This window comes from Sminthopsis crassicaudata, chromosome 1 (genome assembly GCF_048593235.1).
Source record: "Sminthopsis crassicaudata isolate SCR6 chromosome 1, ASM4859323v1, whole genome shotgun sequence".
Lineage (NCBI taxonomy): Eukaryota > Metazoa > Chordata > Mammalia > Dasyuromorphia > Dasyuridae > Sminthopsis > Sminthopsis crassicaudata.
The window spans coordinates 329,678,007-329,700,055 of NC_133617.1; the positions used below are offsets into that span (position 1 = coordinate 329,678,007).

A 22,049-nucleotide genomic window follows, 5' to 3' on the forward strand; every position below is an offset into this window, starting at 1 on the left:
CAAAGATGGAGTCCGTCTATTTCAAGTCCTCTCAGCCCTTAAATAACTTAGTATGATAGCATCACTACAGCATACTGTGCATGTGCCAACTATAGAACCATTACATCATCATATCACACTGTGCAAATGTTAACTATAAGCTCCTTGCTATTGATATGAAAATTCCTCTTACTGTAAATATCCCTTGCTTCAAGTAGAACACAGGTAGTCATGCCCCCCCTTGAGTTCTCAGGAAGGGTGAGAGCACCAAAAGGAAGTGGGGAGCCAAACCAGACATTGTTAGCAGGTTTCCTCTGGGCTGAAGGGTCTTATACCTTACCCAGAGTTCCCCCACTATCTGCAGCCCTCTATATGTCCTCTTTCTTTTGTTTTAGTTAAAAAAGGTATACATATATCCATCAGCATGGTAGGCATTACACAAGCATGTAGTAATATAGCGCAGGCAAGTAATGATGTAACAAACAATATGAATCAACATGAGGAATTATACATGTCCATAAGTCCTAGAAGGAGGGTATATAGAAAACAATCACACATACACCTCCTTTAGCAGCCAAGAGATAGTCCAAAACCAATCTACTGTCCATTACTTCATGTGTCAGATTCTGAAGCTTGCATCAGTCATATTATTAATGTTCATGAGTCAATTGCCATAACTGTCAGGCTCTTTCAGTGGTAGTCACAGTCAGAGATGGAACCACCTGATGTTTCTTGGTTCTTCTCCTTCATGTCAAGTGTCTTCTTTTCTCTCCAATGGACAAGGCAAATACAGCTCATTGGAATCCATCTGATTCCTTCTTCATCTGTAGAGATACAAGCAAACCTTATCGCCCAAGTAGTTAACCTATCTGGTCCCTTCCATTCACCACTTTCTGGGTCTCTCCACATCACCTGTTGATTATCTAAAGATAGTGGAACTACTTGTATTGGACACTGCCCTGCTTGCCGGAGCAGTGAATCTTTGTAAAAAAAAAAAAAAATTAATAGTATAAAGAGCTACATTTAGAAGCTCTCTAGGGCTCCCCCTTTCTTTTATTTTTGGAGGATTATCTTGATGTCTCTTTCTCCTGTCTACTATTGCCTATCTTTGAGGATTAAAGGGTAGGCCAGGGGTGTGTAAAATCTGATACTGTGCACAAAAATGTGCAAAATGTTTAGAAGTATATGCAGGTCCATTATCTATTTCTATTGCTTGTGGCACACCCATAATTGAAAATGCTTGGATAAGGAATTCAGTGACCACTGGGGCTGTCTCTTTTTCTGCTGGTATTGCAAAAGTGAATCCTGAAAAGGTGTCTACTATAACATGGATAAAAGACAAATGGCCACAAGATTTATAATAGGTCACATCCATTTGCCAAATTTCATTGGGTCTCAAATCATGAGGGTTCTTCCCTGGAGGGAGTGTAGGGGTGTGGAAAGGAAGGCAGCCTGGACAGGCTTTTACTATGATCCCAGCTTCCTCTTTTATTATCCCAAACTACAAACGTAAAGCTCAAGCAGCCTAATGATATTTAGAATGAGATTCTTGGGCTGCCTGAAATAAAGGAGTATTGGCCAACATGGTTAGAAAACTATCTGCCTTTTAGTTTCCATAAAAAAAAAAATAAGACCTGGAAGTTCACTATGAGAGTGGACATGCAAGAGGTAATATTTACCTGAATGCTTTTTCACTTGCTCTTGAAGTTCCTTAAAGAGCTTTTATATATATATACACACATACATTAGAGGCTACAAATTTTATTTGTGCTGTGGCAATTCTTTGTACTACACCTACTGAATAGGCCAAATTAGATATTATATTTATATCTCCTGGATAATAAGAGCTAGAATGATTGTATACAATTCATTCTGTTGAGTGGACTGAAAAGGAGTTCTGACTACTTTCTTTATAATTAAGTCACGAGAGTATACAGCACAAATGTTACGCTTGGATGCATCTGTAAAGAGAGTTTGCCCTTTACGAGGAACCTTAGAAACCTTTTCTTTAAAAATCCATGGTCAATTATGTAATAGTCTGGTTATCTTTAATAGAGACCCATGTGTAAAATTTGGAGCTGTGCCAATAAAATTTGCTATTCTGAGATGGTTACACAGCATATATTAATTGTGCATTGGTATAAACGGTGTATATCTTGTCAGGTCTTATTTCAGATAATTATGTTACTTGCTTAATGGCTTTTAATAAGATTCCAGCCACAAGAATGGGGTAAGAAATAAGTCTATGGTCTTTTGTAGACATTCTTCTAACATTTGCTCCTCAGGTGGACACCCCAAGATATCCATGTAATATAATAACATAACTTTTGGAAATGCTTTTCTTACAGGAGTAAGAGCAGCAGCCACATACATTTGATACATAGTAGGGCTATTTTTCCTTCCCTGTGGCAAAACTGTCCATTAATATCTTTTATAAGGCTCAGCTAAGTTAACGCTGGGCACTGCAAAAAGCAAATTTTTTCATATTTTCCTTATCCAGAGGGATAGAATATTCTTAATAGCTATAATCTAAAGAGGCCATTCTCTAGACAATTGAGTAGGACATGGAAACCCAGGCTGAAGAGTTTCCATGGCTTCCATCTGTTCATTTACTTTTCTCAAATCAGTCAACATCCTCCATTGTTGGAATACACAGAAGCTACCTGACAGTGACTGCTGGAGATCCAACCTAGAATGGATCTCCTCTTGTGAGAGGATGCTACAAGGAGACTGAGAGGTAGTTGCTGTTCTCTGACCTCTCTCCTCTTCCCTCTGCTTCCAATTTATCCCATTCTCAGTCTGCAACACCTGTGTCAGCAAGGGCTGCTCTGCAACTTCTTAAGATCCACAGCTGTGGAGGCTCTTGGAGAATTGACCTGCCCCTTAACAATTCCCTGTTTTTTGTTTTTTTGCTATTATTTTCCCTCCCACGGTATGGTCTGCACACTGAGGAATATGCAAGCAGCACTATCACTTCTGGATGGTTGTAGCAGGTATTGATCTTGTAAGATATCATGCAGGCAGACTTTCAAACAGAGAAAAGGACTGTAATAAGAACAGGCATTTAAATCACTCATTAGTCTCCTAGCTCGGCCCTTTGATGCGTTGGCCCATTTAATTATCTCGACTAAAAATGTCTTACTGGGGCTCTCTTCTTCCTTTCCTGGAAGGATCCTTATTATGAACAGTCCTGATTCTTCTTATAATTCTTATGCTTCTTACACCCTACGTTCAGGAACCATAATTTAATGACCAGGCTAGCTTTCTGGAGGGCCTTGGGACCAGCCTTGGTCTCACAAGAATAATCAGGAATAAAGTCCAAAGTCTTTATTGTCTCCTTTAGTCTCCCAGTCTGAACCAGTCTCCCCCATAGTGCAGGAAGCAGGAGAGCCACCATGAGGATAATCAAAGGCTATCAGAGAATTGACCTGTCCCTTAACACTCCATTTTCCAGGTTTCTTTTTCACAGTAAATACAGGGAAATTCCAAAGACTTAGAGAAAGTTGTAAGTGTCCTTGGTCAAGTTGCTCCTATACTATATCTGATAAGGCCATAATTTTTTCACTGATTAAGGGCCACTGTTTTACCCACACTGGTGTATCAGTTTTCTATTGAATGGGAACAGGTGAGAGTGCTGGCAGGCCTTCAATGGCAGCCCTGCCTAAAAAACCAAAGTACTCATTTGTAATCCTAACTGTTGTAAGATATCTCTTCCCCACAGATTGATGAGGATTTTTCTTTTACTATAAAAGGAATAAAAACTCCAGTTTTATTTTCAAATTTCCATATCAGAGCGGTAGCACTAATTTCAGCTACTATTGATCCTCCTACGCCAGACATATGGGTGTCTATCATAATCTTTGGCCAGTGACTGTGCCAACTGGCACTAAACTAATGATCTGCACCTGTGTCTACCCAGCTTTCCAGTGGTATGCCATTTACATAAATAGTGAGCTGCAGTCTAGAATACTCCTGGATTCTGTTGTTGGGATTTCTGTTGAGATTCTTGATTCTCTGTTTTTCCAGATACATTTCATTGTTATAATTTTTCTTACTCTATAAAATAATTCTTTGATAGAGTTGACATGTCTATATGTAGATAATTTGAGTTGAATTGTCATTTTTATTGATTTTAAAATGAGGAATTAATTTTTTTTCTAATTATGTAGACCTGCATTTATTTCTGAAAAGAGTTTTGGTAATAATGGAAGTAATTGGTCTTTAGATATTTGATAGAATTCATCTGTAAATTTATTTGAGCCTGACATTTTTTCCTCCCCCATTATGAATTCATTGATGACTTGTTCAATATCTTTTTCTGATATTGCCTTATTTTAATAATTGATTTCTTCTCTTATTCAGGATGTTTTACTTTTTAAAAGAATTCTTGAATTTTTTCTATTATATTTTGTTACTTAATAAATTGTGATAGTATCCTTTATTTCTTCTTTCCTACATCTGAATTTTCCTTTTTCATTTTTGACAGAAATACTTTCCTTCTCAGTCTCTCTTTGTAAATCAGATTTACACATGCTGTTTATTTTATTAAGAAAAAAGTTCCAGTTATCATCAATTTAATGGATTCTTGCACTCATTTTAGTTAATCCTGTCCTTTATTTTCACAATTTTTACTTTTTTCCTATTTCAGTTAAAAAAAATTATGCTTGATTTGCTGGTTTGTTCTTTCTCCCTTTTGTTGATGAAAATATTTATACATGCATATTTCCTTGTCTAAGGTTTGCCTTAGATTTATTCATACATTTGCCATGTCATTTCATTCATCATTTGCTTTTGTGAAATTATTATTTTCTTGAGTTATCCTTTGACAATCAATTCTTTAAGATCAACTAAGTCTCCTAATTAATTAGCAATTAATTTTTCAAAGACCTTTAGTGAATTTTTAAAAAATAGCATTATGATCAGTAAAAATGCATTTCTAAATTTTTGGTGATGTTTTTATGTACCAACCATGTTGTCAATTTTTGTAAAGATATGCATGGTCAAGAAGGTTTGCAAAGTGCTTTTCCATACACAGACACACACAATTCCAATTTGAATCTCTCAATAATATGACATAACAATAATATGAAATACATACCATTATTATATCAATTTTAAAGAAGATGAAACTTAAGCTAAGGTTTATGTGATTTATTCATGGTTACACATTTGAACTATTGAAATCCATCTTCTTGACTCCAAGTATAATATTTTATCCACTATAACACTTAGTTACTACCTGTATAATAAAGCCAAGGCTTGAATTCACATTTCTGTCTTTTATATGATGCTAATGTAGAAGATTATATAGCAGGGTGAGAACAGAGAAATTATCTCAGAGTAATAAAGAAGAGATCATTGCCATACTATCAGGGGGAGAGTGATGTGGTTCTTATTAAATATACTGAGGATCCTAGGATTATAGATTTATAGCTGGAAGGGAGCATTTCCACTCTCCTATTTAACAAAGAGATCCATGAAGATGGGTGTACTATTTAAACAAAGAATGATTAGAAACATTAACTCTGACAAGATATAGGAGATCCTAAAAAACTCCCTTTGAACGGTGTAAATTTCCTATTTTTCATGCCAATAGGAAGCCAAGTGTTTTTCCAATATTGATAAATCCTGGGTGAAGATCATGACACGGGCACGAGATATGCCAAATGTGGTACAGTGTTGTGTTGGAGATGAAACCATGGGGCAGCTATTGCCACATTTATTGGATCAACTGGAAATATGTCAGAAATCACTTACTGGGTAAGACTTTTAGTACAATTAATTTTGACAGGACTTGGATGATCTAAGAACTAAGATTTCTAAAGAATAGATAATTTCAATATATATTGATTCAATTGTAAATGTGACTTTAAGTTGTAGGATTAAGACAGTGTAGCAGAATCTAGGTAATACTAACATAATAAAGCAAGTGGTGGCTTGGTTAGTTGTTAGGAAGTGATTGGAGCTAGGAAGACTTGGGTTCAAGTCCTAACTTTTGATGTCTATAGTTATGTGACCATAGACAAGCTATTTGACTTTCCAGGGCCATCAACAAGTCTTGAAGTCTATACATTACAGATAAATTTATTATTTGCATCAGTTTACTGAGTTTTCAAATGAGGAATTGCTGATGAAACCCAGGTTCAGGCCAAAAAGAAAAACCAAATAATCAAAAATAAATAAGCCAACAAATAAAACCCCACTAAACTAAATCAAACAAACAAAAACACCATGTAATGAATAACACTTTATACAGTACAGACTGTGTTGCTTAATAAGTGTCAAATAGATATTTCTTGAATAATTTATTGATACATTTGGCCAACTGAAGAAATCTGCCTTTTATCAAACCTTTCAGAGGTTTAAGAGTTTGTGAGCAGGTAACTTCCTTGAAGGGGAAATGAAACAAATAGTTTGAAACCCTAATCTCTCTTCAGATGACTGTTAATTCTGATTCTCTTGATATTTCTTTTATGGAATCATAAAAATGTAGGTCTTAGAGGCACAAGGGAACTCAAGCAGTTATTTGAATTCAGTTCACATGTGTTGCAGATACTTCTTTGAAAAACATCAGAAGGAACAAAATATTTTAAGATATGCAGCTAAACATAGTGTCTGAGTAATACTGAATGTTATCTGGCTATGCTTTAAGGATTACATGTAAATTAGTGCTTAATGTAAGTATAAATATGCTAGTTTAATTAGAAGAGCAGTTAAATTGCTCTTGGCCATTTACCATGATTAGTCAAAATAAAATTATGCAGAAAATTAAATAATTTTTGTTTGAAAATATTGTAAAATGATTGTGTTCTGAGACCTACGGTGGTATAATGTTTAGAGAGCTAATTAGAATCAGTCAGGAAGACTTGGGTTGAAACCTTGCATATGCTGGCTATGTGACCCTAGCCCTATTACTTAACTTCTTAATGACCCAGGCAATTCTCAAGGACTAGAAGCTGCAGAAAAGTTGAGATCTACATTAAGGGGAGAATGTTCCTCACTAAACATTTTGAATATTGATGAAGTCAGGAGTCTAACCTTTAAAGAAGTATCAAAAACTATAATCTAAATATATTTTTAAATAATCACTTTTTTTAGCCTTTTAAGTAACTCATAATTGTAACAATTGAGAAATTTTGTTTGGCAATTTATTAATGATTTATATTCTTGTATGCAAACAGGGCCATAGATCATTCCCAATTCATGTACATGTATTTTCAAGTTGTGTTTTTATACCAGTGGATATGCTTGATGTTGTGAGAATTTATCTCAAAGCAAATAATTATGCCCTCGCAGTGATGATAGTGACTGAAAGATCTAGGAAGCTGTCCAACTTTCCTATGCTGAGTCTATATCTCACATCATGCTCTCAACATATGGCAACAAGATTTCTCACAGAGAATAGGAACTTAATAAGTATTAGGTGACAGACTGTAGAATCATAGAGTCTTAGAGATAACAGGGAATTAAAAAAGGCCCCTTGCTAATCTTCAAATTGAAAAATAAATTTCAGTTTAAAAAAAAAAAATTCATGGGGCAGCTAGATGGTGCAGTGGATAGAGCACCAATCCTGCAGTTAGGAGGACCTGAGTTCAAATCCGACCACAGACACATAACACTTCCTGGCAGTGTGACCCTGGGTAAGTCACAAACCCAATTGCCTTAGCAAAAAAAAAACAAAAAACAATCAAACCAAGTATTTAACAATCTTCTAATGAAGAATTCCAATAAAAGGGAAATCACTATCTCCTAAAGTACATTTTTAGATCTGAATTCTAGGAAGTTTTCTCAGTGTTGAGCCAAAATCTGCCTTTTTTGTAACTTTCCAGATTCTCAGATCTGGAAGGTAGTTCAGATGATATCCCAGTTGAACCTGGATATTCTCTCTTTTTAAGGTTTTAAAAAAATACTACAGTGAGTCCTTCCACATTGTAACGTTCCTGGTTTCAGTGTATCATGAGGAATTTTTGTGAAGTTTTACAGAAGCCAGAGACGATATGCAAAGGCCAGCAGTTGACACAAAAAAGTTTATAACCTAAAAAATGCATAGAATATGTTTATTATGTATAAAATCAGCATTTTTATCCTTTGATACTGTAAAGAATCCATAACAATTCAAAAACAATCTAAAATTTTTTGCTTAGATTTTCCAGATTTCAGTAGTGGCACATTCTTAACTCTTACAATATGGAAGAGATTATTTTACTCCTTACTGATTCTCCTCCTACCTGTCTAATCACTCTTTATTTGCCTCCTTTCCTAGATCTTCATCCAAGTCATACCCGTGTAGATGCCTGGAATCCTCTCCTTTTCTCTTTCTCCACTATTGCACTTGATGAGTTCCATTATTATTTTGCTCATCTTATTTCTGCATTCCAGTTTCATATAAAAGGCTGCTTTTTAGACATCTAAATTAAATATTCCATGGGGCACTCAAGCTCAACAACTTCAAAATGGAATTTATTTTTTCAAAAACCTATGCAACTTGACCCCTTCCAATCTTTCCAGTCTTGTTCAAATGAAATCAAATAAGATAACATTTGTAAAGCATTAAGCATAGTGTTGGCCTTGGATAAATGCTTGTTTCTTCCTCTACACTTTTTCTATTCTATCCTCTTCTATGTACTTTATGATCTAGCTACTTGACTATTTGCTGTTTTTAGCACACAGCCCTGAATCTCCTCACTGCATGCCTTTGTATTGACTGTTCTTCATGTCTGAAATGTTTTCCTTTCTCATCTTTGCCTCTCAGAGTCCCTGACTTCCTTTAAGATTCAGCTCAGGGGCAGCTAGGTGGCCCAGTGAATAGAACACCAGCCTTAAATTCAGGAGGACCCGAGTTCAAATCTGGTCTCAGACACTTAACACTTCCTAGCTGTGTGACCCTGGGCAAGTCATTTAACCCCAGCCTCAGGAAAAAAAAAAAAAAAAAGATTCAGCTCAAATTTGCCCTGGAGAAAGACTTTCTTGGTCGCTTCAACTATTAGTGTTTTATTTCTATTTAAAATAAAATATTTTATATATACATATTTGCATATTTATTTTTTATTTGCATATTACATATAATTTGCATATTATTTTTCCCAATATAATATGAATTCCATGGGAGAAGGGTACATATTTTTGCCTTTCTTTGTATTAAAACATTTAATATAGCATGTGGTACATAGCAAGTACTAAAATTATTGACTAATTTTATCAAACTGCTTTTTGAAGGTATTACTCTCTTTAAATGTCATAACAATGGCATTTAAATACATTTAAACTGTCACTGTTAAACTTTTGGAAGGATTAATGTGTAGACATTGCTTCTACTTCTTTAGAACCTATTTATTCCTCAACCACTTGTCATCTATCTCTGATGGTATAATGGCTAAAATATTGGATCTAGTCACAAAAATCTGAGTTCAAATACTGCTTCAAACACTCATTAGCAAGTCACTAAATCTCTCTTTGCCTCAATTTCCTCATCTATAAAAATGAGGATAATAATCTCTCTTACCCCATGTTATTGAGAGGATCAAATGAGTTGATATTTGTAAAGCACTTAACATAGTGCTAAGCACATAGTATATGCAATATCAATTCTTATTTCCTTCTTTTTTCCTTCCCTATTTTATTAAAATAAATCACTTCAAAATAATTAATGACTTCCTTATCAAGAAGTTGAATGGATTAATTCTTACCCTCTACCCCTCTTTGAAATTTTACAAGAGGATGTCATTTTTCCCATAGTGTTTTTTCTTTTGCTTTCATAACAATGCACTGTACACTTTTATTCCTATTATTATAATTATTCTTTTTTATTTTTGGATTCTTTGCTATTATTCTTTGCCTTTTTAATGTGCTGATTGCCAAAGATTCTGCTTTTGATCCTCATTTCTCTTAACATTGTTTTCCTTGGAAATCTCCTTTGCCCATAATTTATGATCAATACTTAGATAACCTGTCAATATGGATCTTCACAATTTTCTCTTTATCTCAACCTTTCTCTGGAATTCCAATCCTCTTTCCAATTGCTTATTATCATTATTATTACCACCATCACTTGTCTTCTAGCACCTCAAATTTAACATTGAGCTCTAAAAGAGCTCATCATTTTCTTAAATTTGGCCCAATCTCTTACTTCTCTATTTCTGCTAATAGTACTACTACTACTTTCTCAAAAGTCTTCTTTGATTCCTGTCTCTATCTCAAAGCACACATTCAATCAGTTGCTAATTCAGTAATTGAATTCAATAAATATATATTAAGTATCAACTATTTGTACAAGTCTCTGCTAAGCCTTGGAGATAACAAAAAATAAACGAAAACTTCAGAATCTCTACCTTTAAGAGGTTTACATTTTACTACAGAGAAAATAAAATATACTCAGCATAATATAAAGTAAAACATTACAGGGAGAAAAAGAGATACTGGTAGATTGTGCTGGGAAAATCTGAAAATTGGAAGAATTTCTTAAGTTACAGACATAAAGAAAAGCTTCACAGAAGAGGCAGAGCCTTGAAACCTAAACCTAGCCTTGAAAAAAGAGAAAGTGCCATTGATTCAATTTTAATAATAGGTCTAACATCTAACTTCTCTGTCTCCCATTATTCTTGTGCTGACAATAAAAGAGTGGCTGGATGTCTACAGAATAAAAAAAATGAATTGAGATGGTTTGTACAAGAACTAGAAGCAAAATTTTCTATGGTTAAGTCAAAATGTAGACCTTCTTCCTGTGTATTATGTAGAACATATATGATTACTAAATGCCACCCCCCCATATTATAATTTGTAATCAGAATGTGGATAGTTTGCATTTCTGGAAATGGCAACAAAAGCAACAAGGATATTTTTTTTTAAAATCATAAAATTTAAAAACAATCACACATTAAAATCAGGTTCCCAGCAAACCAAATTAAAAACGCATTTAAATGAATTTATATTTTTCTTCTCTACCAATCAGATATTTGGAGAAAAAACGACTTTCTTTTCCTCGGTTCTTTTTTGTCTCTGACCCTGCCCTTTTGGAGATTCTTGGCCAAGCTTCAGATTCTCATACCATACAGGCTCACTTGCTGAATGTATTTGACAACATAAAATCTGTCAAATTTCATGAAAAGGTATGCTCAATTTTGGTTCTTAATAACATATTTTGTTTATTCATTTATTTATCATTATGCACAATATGTGAGTTATTTTTAAGCACACAGAATCAGAATATTTCATTATTGAGAATCCATCTAGTCTGTCTAATGAAATTTCATAATTTTAAAGTATTTTCTCTTTTGATAATCAGTTCTGAAGCTTATAGTTATTTAATTTCTTTTGCTGGAAGCTTAACTTGATGAAAGATAGAAATGAGAATAAGAGAAGAAAAGAATGGATGAAAAATTGGTGCATTTATCTTCATTTTTACATGAATGTAATTTTTTCCTCATGCTTTAACATAGATCTATGATCGTATTGTGTCAATTTCTTCACGTGAGGGTGAGATGATTGAATTGGATAAACCTGTGATGGCAGAAGGCAATGTAGAAGTTTGGCTTAATTCTCTCTTGGAAGAATCTCAGTCCTCATTACATCTTGTGATTCGCCAGGCATCTGCAAATATTCAGGAACCAGGCTTCCAACTGATTGAATTTCTTTCTTCCTTCCCTGCACAGGTCAATATTAAACTAAAATAGTGTTTTGTATAGAATGCTATTTCCAGATCTCTGTAAGTGTGTATTGACTGCTAAAATAAAGCTCAAACAACTAGATTTTCATAATATAAAAATGATAGAAATGTGTTCACAAGTTGTATAATTATATTTGAATAAACTTTTAAAAACACATAGCTGAAAGTTATTTTTGCAATTTTTGTGCTATGTACAATTGAATTATAAATAAAACATAAATAGCATATATATTGCCCTTAAAACATTTTTGATATTGCTCTTTGGCTTTTCTAATACTTCAATCTCAATATATCTTACTCATAAAAATTGTAAAATATATTTACAAGTAGAATGAAAACTAATCAAAATACTCCAAATTATTTATTTTCCCGAAGAAATGTGATGTGCTTGTTGCTTCCAAATAGGAAGCATTACTTTACCTGTTGTGAGGATATAAAGAAGACTGATCTTTTCCTTCAGAGAATTTACCATGATCTGAGGGAGATAAGTCTTAGACAAATGAAAAGATAACAAAAGATTAAAAAGAAAAGAAAACAAAAAGTAAAAATCAACAGAATAATATAATAATATAAGAGACATTTAAAGAGAATGCAGTCCTTACACACACACACACACACACACACACACACACACACACACACATACACACACACACACACACATATGACACATATGAAACAATTACTAGAGGAGGTTTTGGGAGAGTGAAGAGAAAAACAATCACTTTAGACTGGGTCATCAGAAAATCTCAAAATTGAAAGAAACCTGAAACTACTCAATATAACTGCTATTAGAGGAATAATTTTCTCCCCAATGCCCATGATGACATTACTTCGTCTTTGCTTGAAGACTTTGTATGAAAAATAACCCATTATTTCTTAGAAAAAAGGCTTTTAGAGAGACAAACTAATGCTAAATAAAATGAGTAGAAGTAAGAGAACACTATACACAGCACCAAAAAAATTATGTAATGATCAATTCTAATGGACATGGTTCTTTTCAACAATGAGATGTTTCAGGACAATTCTAATAGACTTGTGATGGAAAGAGAGAGGACAGTTATGGGGATTGAATATGGATCAACATAGAATTTTCACCTTTGTTGTTGACTTGCTTGTTTTTTTCTTTCTTATTTTTTTTTCTTTTTCATCTTGTGTAGCATAATAAATGTAGAAATATGCTTAGAAGAATTGCACATTGGATTCCTTGCTACCTAGGGAAGAGGGAAGGTGAGGAAAGAGAGAGAAAAATTTGGAACACAAGATTTTGCAAGGGTGAATGTTGAAAACTATATGTGCATGTATTTTGACAAATAAAAAATTATTATTAAAAAAAGAAGACAAAGCTTTGAATTCAAATTTTGATAAATAATTACTTTTTATAGATAATCAGGTTAAATATTTCTATATAAATAAGCTTACATTGACTTTTTGTTTCCATCAGGTTGGATTGCTAGGAATTCAGTTGATATGGACAAGAGATTCAGAGGAGGCTCTCACAAATGCCAAATATGATAAAAAAATCATGCAGAAAACGAATCAATCTTTTCTAGAACTACTGAATACACTGATAGGCATGACCACAAAGGATTTAAGTTCAATGGAACGGGTGAAATATGAGACTTTGATTACCATTCATGTTCACCAAAGGGATATCTTCGATGAGCTGGTAAATGCTTTTAGTAGCTTCCACTATTTACCCACTTAATTTATTTTGATTTAATTAAACTAAAATGAAAATTGAAATTCAGCTTAACAAATGTTTTCATGATGACAACAACTGATTTTACTGTTTTTTCCCCATTCTAGGATAGTTGTATACATTTATACATGTTAATTGTGAAAATTTTAAAAAGATATTGAAAAAATTACCATTTAGCTCCTATATAGTTAGGATTCAGTGTCTTTCTTTCTGTGTTTGTTGCTTGTCTGTCTTTTCTGCCTATCTGGTTGTTTAACAGGAGGAGAAATTTCAGATATGTGCTTTCATTAACATAGGGAATTCCCATCTGGTTATTTAAAAATCTTTATTAATTAAAGATATCTTGATAATTATTATTACTACTAAGAACAATTTGATTGTTAGTGGAAAAGTTTACTAGGATAGTCGAGTTTTTTTGTCAAATAAACTTTTCAAATATATATATGTATATAATTTTGCTAGTGTTTGCTCTCAATGTGTTATGCTCTAGATCAAAGCTTCGTAAGATGTGGGTCAGTATTGCCTTGTGTAACTGGATATGGGAATTATAAAATTATGATTTGTTATAAGTAAATCTTAAATTTGTATAACTATTTTATATAATAATATACCCTGGGTCATATAGAAATTTTTCAGGCAAAAAGGGACTACAAGTAGAAAAACTTTTAAGTCTTACTCCAGATAGTATATTAACTCTTCATCTTTAAAAGTACATAATGTTGAAAAGTTTTAGGAAAGGAAAAAATAGGCAAAAAGAGAGGAAGAAGATCTGCTTTTATGAAATCATTAAGTATAGAAGGTGATAGCTCATATTTGGTATAATTAATGAAATACTAAATTTTTCTGGGGTTTATTTTTTTGTCATAAATGTTGTGGAATCATACATATAAAACTTGAAAGGACCATAGAGATTATATGGTTTAAACTATGTTGTTTTATTTATGAGGAAAATGAGTTCCTAAAAAGTCAAGTGGTTTGGTTAAAGGTCACTCTTGTGGCAAGGGACAGAGCTAGCAAATGAGCCTAGGTCCTCCACCTTCAAATTCAAAACTACTACCTTAAAATTTTTCTGCTTTTTTAATATCCATGTAGCTGCAAATAGTAAATAATTTAAAAATATTAAGCTAGAAATAATGACAATAATGTGCATAATAATCTAAAATGATAATATCTTTTAGTACTTAAGTACACATTCATTCTTAAATAGATTTGGAAGTCAAGAAACTTTGGAAATTAAGAGTTTTTGTGGGTTTATTAAATGTAGAAAATTTATTAAAAAATCAAACATAAATGCCACTAACTAACAACATAATAACTTTTAAAAGGTGGAATATGTTTGTAGGTATTTTAGGTTTCCTTCTTTCTAATATAAAAGTTGTAGTTCCTAAAAAATCACAATTCTCATCACTTTTATCTAAATTTGTTTGCTTATGTCATAATAGTATGCTATATCATAAAATGCTTTTTGTCTTTTTCATAGACTATATTTTATGCATATATCTGTTGGAAATAGTTTGGCTTTTTAAACTAATTTTAAAAGTTTATATCTTGTTTATTGCAAAGTTATTTACTTTCATTGAATGTATACATAAATCTTGTTTAAGGAAGGTACTCTCCTTGCACTATCTCTGTGGTTTACAAAAAGCTTCTTTGCGGAACTGTGAAATGAAGAGTAGATATTTTCCCCTCTCAGAAATTTTAGGAATTCCAGTGAGTCCCCTTAATTGCCCTGTGAAGCCCAGTCAGTTGTTAATTTATATATTTGAAATGAATGGTTCTTTCATTTGTAATCATGTACCTATTTTAAATTTCAGTGTCATATGCATATCAAGAACCCTACCGATTTCGAGTGGCTGAAACAGTGCAGATTTTATTTTAATGAAGACTCTGACAAGATGATGATTCACATTACAGATGTCGCTTTTATATATCAGAATGAATTTTTAGGCTGCACTGACAGGCTTGTCATAACTCCTCTCACAGATAGGTGATTCTATGATTTTTTTTTCTCTTTTTTTCTTTTCAAAAATGCTTAGGGGGTTTTATTATGTCTTCACATTTTATTGATTCCTTCGTATCTGAAGTCTTTGAAACCCAGACATCTTTAGCATTATATGTGAGTTTTCCCATATATTTTATGCTGGATAGAGATAAAAACCTAACCAGACTTACCCAGGAGCTGTCCATACAAAGCAATTTCACTTTGTCTCAATTGAGGCAAAGTTAAAATGATCTTTGTAGAAATTGAAGAGCCATGAAGATGAATGGACTTTGTTTTTATGGAAATTTAAAAAAATGTTACAAATCATGGCTGGATTTTGATATTTAGTGTCATCCTATTGAAACATTCAAAATGGTGTTTAGGCAAGAAAGCAATAGAAGACAAAATAAAACTAAGATGTAGTAGAAATCATACAGATCTGATAATCAAGAGACTTGGATTCTAATCCCAGTTCTATCACTGGGGAAAGTCATTTAGCCTGTTTGAGCCTCAATTTCATCATCTATAAAATGAGGTGTGCTCTTAAAATTTTCAACAACCCCTTCCAGTGCTAAAATTATGCAAATCTATGACTCTACCTTAAAATTGTGGTATCAACCACCTTATGATTCTTTTTAAAAATAATACTTTGTTATTGATCACCAAATGAGTTTTTCATATACATAGAACATAAAAATTGCATACAAGGAATCTTTTTTAATGTATCACTTGGTTTTCCTTTTAAGAATGTAATAAATTCATGTTTACTGAATTTATCACATTCTTAAAAGGAACAGAGAGATCTGTGGCAGCAGAGAAAAAGACACATTATTCCTAATAATAAAATTATTATTCATTATAAAAAAAATACTTTAAGAATGTTTCTAACAATAAAACAATAGCTTTCCCCCCTTTTTAGGAGTTTTAAAGACATTCTAAGGTGTTATGACTAGGCAGCAACCATTTTAACCACTTTTATTGAATAATGTTTTCAGTTAGGATAAATGAGACTAACCCTTACAATATTATTATTATTATTATTTACATATTTCCCTATGCTAAGTTTGGGAGGGATGCATAGCAGACAGAAGTAAAAAGATGAGAGGATGGAAAAATAAGAAAAAATAAGGTAACAACTTAAATTTTGGAAGAGTGAACTCAAAAGCATAGCTTTTGTCCAAGTCCTTATATAAGGCATAGAAAATTTAGGAGGTGAAATCTTTTTCCTAAAACAAAGCTGGGACTAATGAAGACAAAGGAAAAAAAGACAAAAGGAGAAAAATGGTAGAGTAAGTCATGATTTTCCTTATTCCCCTTCCCTTTGTTTGAAGTTCAGACGATATACATTTAACCTTTCTTCTTTTATCAGAGAGAGGATAATTCCATCTCTCATTCTCCATGAAACACATTTAGTTTGTTCCCTCAGGCTTTGCACTATTCCTTGTCTTCTGAAATACAAGTAAAGTTAATAGTAAGAGTTCTCCTCAGTAGCTATAACATGAAAAAATAAAGTTAGATGTATATGCATTGTTGGGGAGAGTCTAAGCTTTACTTTGTTAGCCTGTAAATCTTTAATAATGGCATCCAAATATGATTACAGGGCTATTTGGATTACTTATAATTTGATTTTTCTACTCATTATATGATATCATGTTAAACCACTAGGACATTTTGTGTTAAAAAGATGGACATTCTGATACAGTGAGCAGTATTGAATCATTTTAGGTACAAAAAAATTCCCAAATCTCATATATCCTTAGAAAAGAAATAACACTAGCAGGAATGAAGAGTTTGAAAAATACTCTACTTAATAATTAAAGTATACAAAACTAAAAAAAAACTACAGTTCTATCATTGCTTCTTTAGGTCTACACATCCCCAATTTATTTATAATCTTGTTTTCTGCTTCCTTTTTATTCCTTTCTTCTCCTTCTGTAGTTGGAACTCTGATTTTTCAGTTTTTCCACCCCATTAATTCAGTGCCCTTGTTTTACCCCCAAAGCATGAAACATTACAAAACTCTGTTGTTGGATAAAGATTATATGATTAATATACCATTACAGTGGTGCAATGGAGTTAACTTGCATTGGCTCAGTTGATTGTTAACAAATTTTAGCATTAAATTTAGCAAATATTAAAAATTAGAACTGGACTTATTATTTTGTTGATTATCCAGACTTAAAAAAGCAACGGAGGAAATGCTAATAATAATGCACATTATTCTTAAAATTATGCCCTATCACTTGGCTCTTTTTAAGGATGAGTTATTTCAATTCAAATTCCAATAGATTTGTGATGGAAAGAACCATATGCATCCAGAGAAAGGATGAGTATAGGGATTGAATGTGGATCACAACATAGTATTTTCACCATTGTTGTTATTATTGTTTGCTTACTTTTTTTTCTTTCTCATTCCCCCCCCCCCTTTTTTTTTTTTGAAGCAATTGAAGTTAAGTGACTTTCCCAGGCAGCTAGGTGGCGCAGTGGATAGAGCATCAGCCTTGAATTTAGTACGACCCGAGTTCAAATCTGATCTCAGACACTTAACACTTCCTAGCTGTGTGACCCTGGGCAAGTCACTTAACCCCAACCTTAGGAAAAGAAGAAAAAAAAGTAACTTGCCCAGGGTCACACAGCTAGGAAGTATTGAGTGTCTGAGGCCAGATTTGACTTCAGGTCCTCCTGACTTCAGGGCTTGTGCTCTATTCACTGTGCCACCTAGCTGCCCCATTTCCCCCCTTCTTGATTTGATTTTTCTTGTGGAGCATGATAAATGTAGAAATATGTTTAGAAGAATTATACATGTTTAACCTATATTGAATAACTTATTGTCTAGGGAAGGAGAGAGGTAGGGAGGAAGGGAGAAAAATTTGCAACATAAGATTTTGCAAGGCTGAATGTTGAAACCTTTCTTTTCATTTATCTTGAAAAATCAAAAGCTATTATTATTTTAAAAAGAAAATAAAAAAAATCAGCAAATGCCACAAAAAATTATGACATACCTACATTTTCCCCCAAGAGAGCCATTTGTTAAACATTTACCATCACACTCTTGGACTTGAGTTTATTGTAGAGAGAGTTTTGTTAAAAGCAGAAAGAATCTGTACTATAAGTGGGTAACAATGAGAAAAAAATTCCTTCCTTATTTCTTATGGAATATTTGTTATATATAGGCATTTAATGCCTGTGTCTTTGGATTTTCCACAAAGAATTTGTGTTACCAGGGACAATTAGCTTCATTTCTTTTGACCTGAGTTTCCTCAAAAATTAGCTCTGATTAAACTTCCACTGCCACTTTACACGATTCTGTGGCAGTGTCATTTTTATCATTAGCATAGTTAGTTAAAACACAGTACTGATTAAACTATGGGAGTTGAGTTTTCCTTTAAATTTATTTTGTTCCATGAACACAATCTAGGTCCCTAATTCTTTTCTGAGCATTGATCATAAGGAAAATTTTACTAAGAGTGTCACTGAATCAACACAAATTAGAATCACTGAACCTTTGTTAAAAGGGCCCTAGAGATCTGGAAAAGTCACACATAAGATCATATAGTTTAAGTGGCATAGGTAGAATTCCAGTTTCAATTTTCTGACCACAAGTTAAGTATTAGGTGCCCCTGTCATGGATATTGAGGAAAAATTTAAAATTCAAATCTCAGTGGTAGATATATAACATAACATTATATCTGAATTATAGCATATTAAAATACAATATTAGCTAAGTAGTTCAGTTATTTCAATAATATCTGATTCTTTGTGATTCCATTTGTGTTTTCTTGTCAAGGAAACTAAAATGTTTTTCTATTTCCTTCTCCATCTCATTTTATAAATGGCAAACAGTATTAAATGACTTGCCCAGGGTCACACAGCCAGTAAATGTCTGAGGCTATATTTGAACTTATAATGATGAGTTATCCTGATTTCAATCTCAGTGTTTTATCTACTATGCAACCTAGTTGCCCATATTAGCTGAAAAGTGAATTTAATGAAATGTAATCATTTTGAATTTATTAACAAACAAGTGGTTCTTACTTTAAAAATCTTTATTGCATTATTCTTAAAATATATGTCTATAATTAAGTTTTTAGCAAATAGGATAAAATATACAGGTCTAAGCTTCTTAGAGATAACTAGTAAGTCTTAATTTAATGAATGCATGCATATATGATAGGATCTGTCAGGGAGGGTGGTATACGGTTTAAAGAGTAAGCCTTGAAGCCATTAAAACTAAGATTCAAATTTCATCCTTGACTTATTAGCTAAATGGCCTAGGGCATGTCACTCAATCTTTCAGTCTGCCAGGCAGCTCTTTAAAGATGTAAACTATATATAAAATACCAATTTGCACTCATAGGGGTTTCTACACCAGAAGGTCCCCACACTAATGAACTCAACTAGTTTAAGACTGCTCTGTAAAATTGTGCAAAAAAGCATAGTAGGACCAAAGTACTTTGGATTTGCATACTCATATATCCTTTTTCTACTGCCACTTTTGTTATTACTTTGAATGAACATCATTTAAATTAAATTAATGCATGAAGGACACCATCCTTTCTGTCCTCTCCCTCCTTGCAGGTTACTGCATGATCAGAAAAATAAGAGAACATTATAAAAGTAATGAATATTCTTCTGTTCCATATTATGGGGAATTATGTGAGGGAAGAAGAGTCACTAGATATGACAAGGTAGAAGTAGATGATAGGAAAGTACTAAACCCCAGTGAAATTGGGAAAAAAGGACATAAAGAAATACTAGAAATGGGTAGGAGAGATAAAATACTGAGGAGAATGAAGAAAATAAAACAGATATGTACACACATAGATTTTATATATATATATATATATATATATATATATATATATATATATATATATATATATAAAGATCCTGTGCCACTATCTCTCAATGATGATTGATGCCTTGTAGTTAAGACAGGCTTATTTAAGTAGCTGTGTCTTGATGGAGAGAGGCAAGTGACTCTTGCCACATGCCCAAGCACTTTCCATTTAAACATTATGATTGTATATTGAAATAGTGACATTTAAGTTGGTTACCTCTTTTTCCTTGTAAACCAGAAACATTCCTGTTAAAGTAATGCTTGAAAAATATATTAGTTGATTAGCCAGTGTTTGTTAGTTTCTAAATAATAATTGATTTTGGAAGCTCTACTATAAATGGAAGTCAACAGGGGCTCTATTATTCTTTGTACTGCGTGACCCAAAGAGATTTATCCCAGAGGTAAGATGAAATTAAACAAAGGGCTAGTTTAGACATGCTCATTAATGGTCCCCATTCTTTATTTAATAGCTGTATTTTCCTCTTTATTTTCCTGCACAAAGTTATTTGCATTTTAACAAACATGGTTTTTTTTTTTTTGTAAAAATAGGCATTTGAAGAATATTGATACAAGTTGTCCTCATACTTTTTATTTTGACATTTCTATTCTGAAATATTCTATTAAAGTTTAAGATTGCATTAAGACTTTTGGGACATCCTGTGCCTATATTTTATATGTGAATATGTATGTATAAAAAGAATATATTCTATACAATATATTCCATATAACTACTCCACATATATGCATGTTAATATTCATAATATCCATAAACACTAAATTATAAATATAAAATGCAGCTGATGATTTATTCATTTATCCAAACTGAGTTCAATCAAATAAAAGACCATAAAGATCATCTATCATATCTTTTTTTATCTGGTATAAAAGAAATTGAGATCCTAAGGGTTAAATGGCTTGTCTAAGATCATACATCTCAAATCCAAATCTTTTCATTCCCAAATCAGAACTTTCTTCATATTGTATAACTTCTTATCTGTTTCCCCAATCCTGTCAATATCAATCATATTTCCTTCCTCTCTTCCTACCTCTATAGATGTTATATCACATTGGCTCAGGCTTTGGGAATGAGCATGGGAGGAGCACCTGCTGGTCCTGCAGGGACTGGCAAAACAGAAACTACAAAAGATATGGGAAGGTGCCTTGGTAAATATGTGGTGGTTTTCAACTGTTCAGACCAGATGGATTTCCGAGGCCTGGGAAGAATTTTTAAAGGTGAGGGTCAATAGTCAAAGTACAATAATGCAAATTGCTAGTTTTTCTTAATAGTTTGATTTTTTTTTTCATGATCGAAAATCAATCAAAACTCAGAGAGAATCTTGAATAATACTAGAGTGGGTCATTATGTACAAACATTATCTACATCACCAACTATTGTAGAATTGTTTTTATCTAAGTTGCTAGATCTGAGCTAATGAGGGATACTATGTGAACTATGTTCCAGAGCCAGTTGTTCTGTTCACTTTACTTAACTTCTATTTCCCCATACTCTCCTATTTTATTTCTGAGTGAACTGATCTCTAATTTACTTTGACAGCAGCCTTCTTCCTTTATAACACTCTAATCCTCAATTCTCTGATACTATATATTAATCAGATTCTCTCTTTAAATTTCTTTCTAAGGGCTGGCACAGTCAGGATCCTGGGGTTGCTTTGATGAATTTAACCGTATTGATCTACCAGTATTATCTGTTGCTGCACAGCAAATCTCCATTATTCTGACATGTAAAAAAGAACGTAAAAAGAGTTTTATTTTTACTGATGGAGACACTGTACAGATGAATCCAGAGTTTGGACTCTTTCTAACTATGGTAAGAAAATTTAAAATTAACTGCTGAATTTCCTACATTGTAATCACAGATTCAATG

At 32.9% G+C, this 22,049-nt stretch overlaps 1 protein-coding gene across 4 annotated transcripts in view; it reads left to right on the forward strand.

The window, feature by feature from the left end:
* The window catches only part of DNAH5 (dynein axonemal heavy chain 5), a 392,301-nt gene that overhangs the window by 214,410 nt on the left and 155,842 nt on the right, over positions 1-22,049 (forward strand). For all 4 annotated transcript variants that reach the window (XM_074279122.1, XM_074279119.1, XM_074279121.1 and 1 more), the window contains exons 31-37: positions 5,576-5,739; positions 10,928-11,084; positions 11,415-11,627; positions 13,086-13,310; positions 15,158-15,330; positions 21,219-21,397; positions 21,805-21,992. In XM_074279122.1, the coding sequence (XP_074135223.1) occupies positions 5,576-5,739; positions 10,928-11,084; positions 11,415-11,627; positions 13,086-13,310; positions 15,158-15,330; positions 21,219-21,397; positions 21,805-21,992 (1,299 nt within the window). The remainder of the gene's footprint in view (positions 1-5,575; positions 5,740-10,927; positions 11,085-11,414; positions 11,628-13,085; positions 13,311-15,157; positions 15,331-21,218; positions 21,398-21,804; positions 21,993-22,049) is intronic.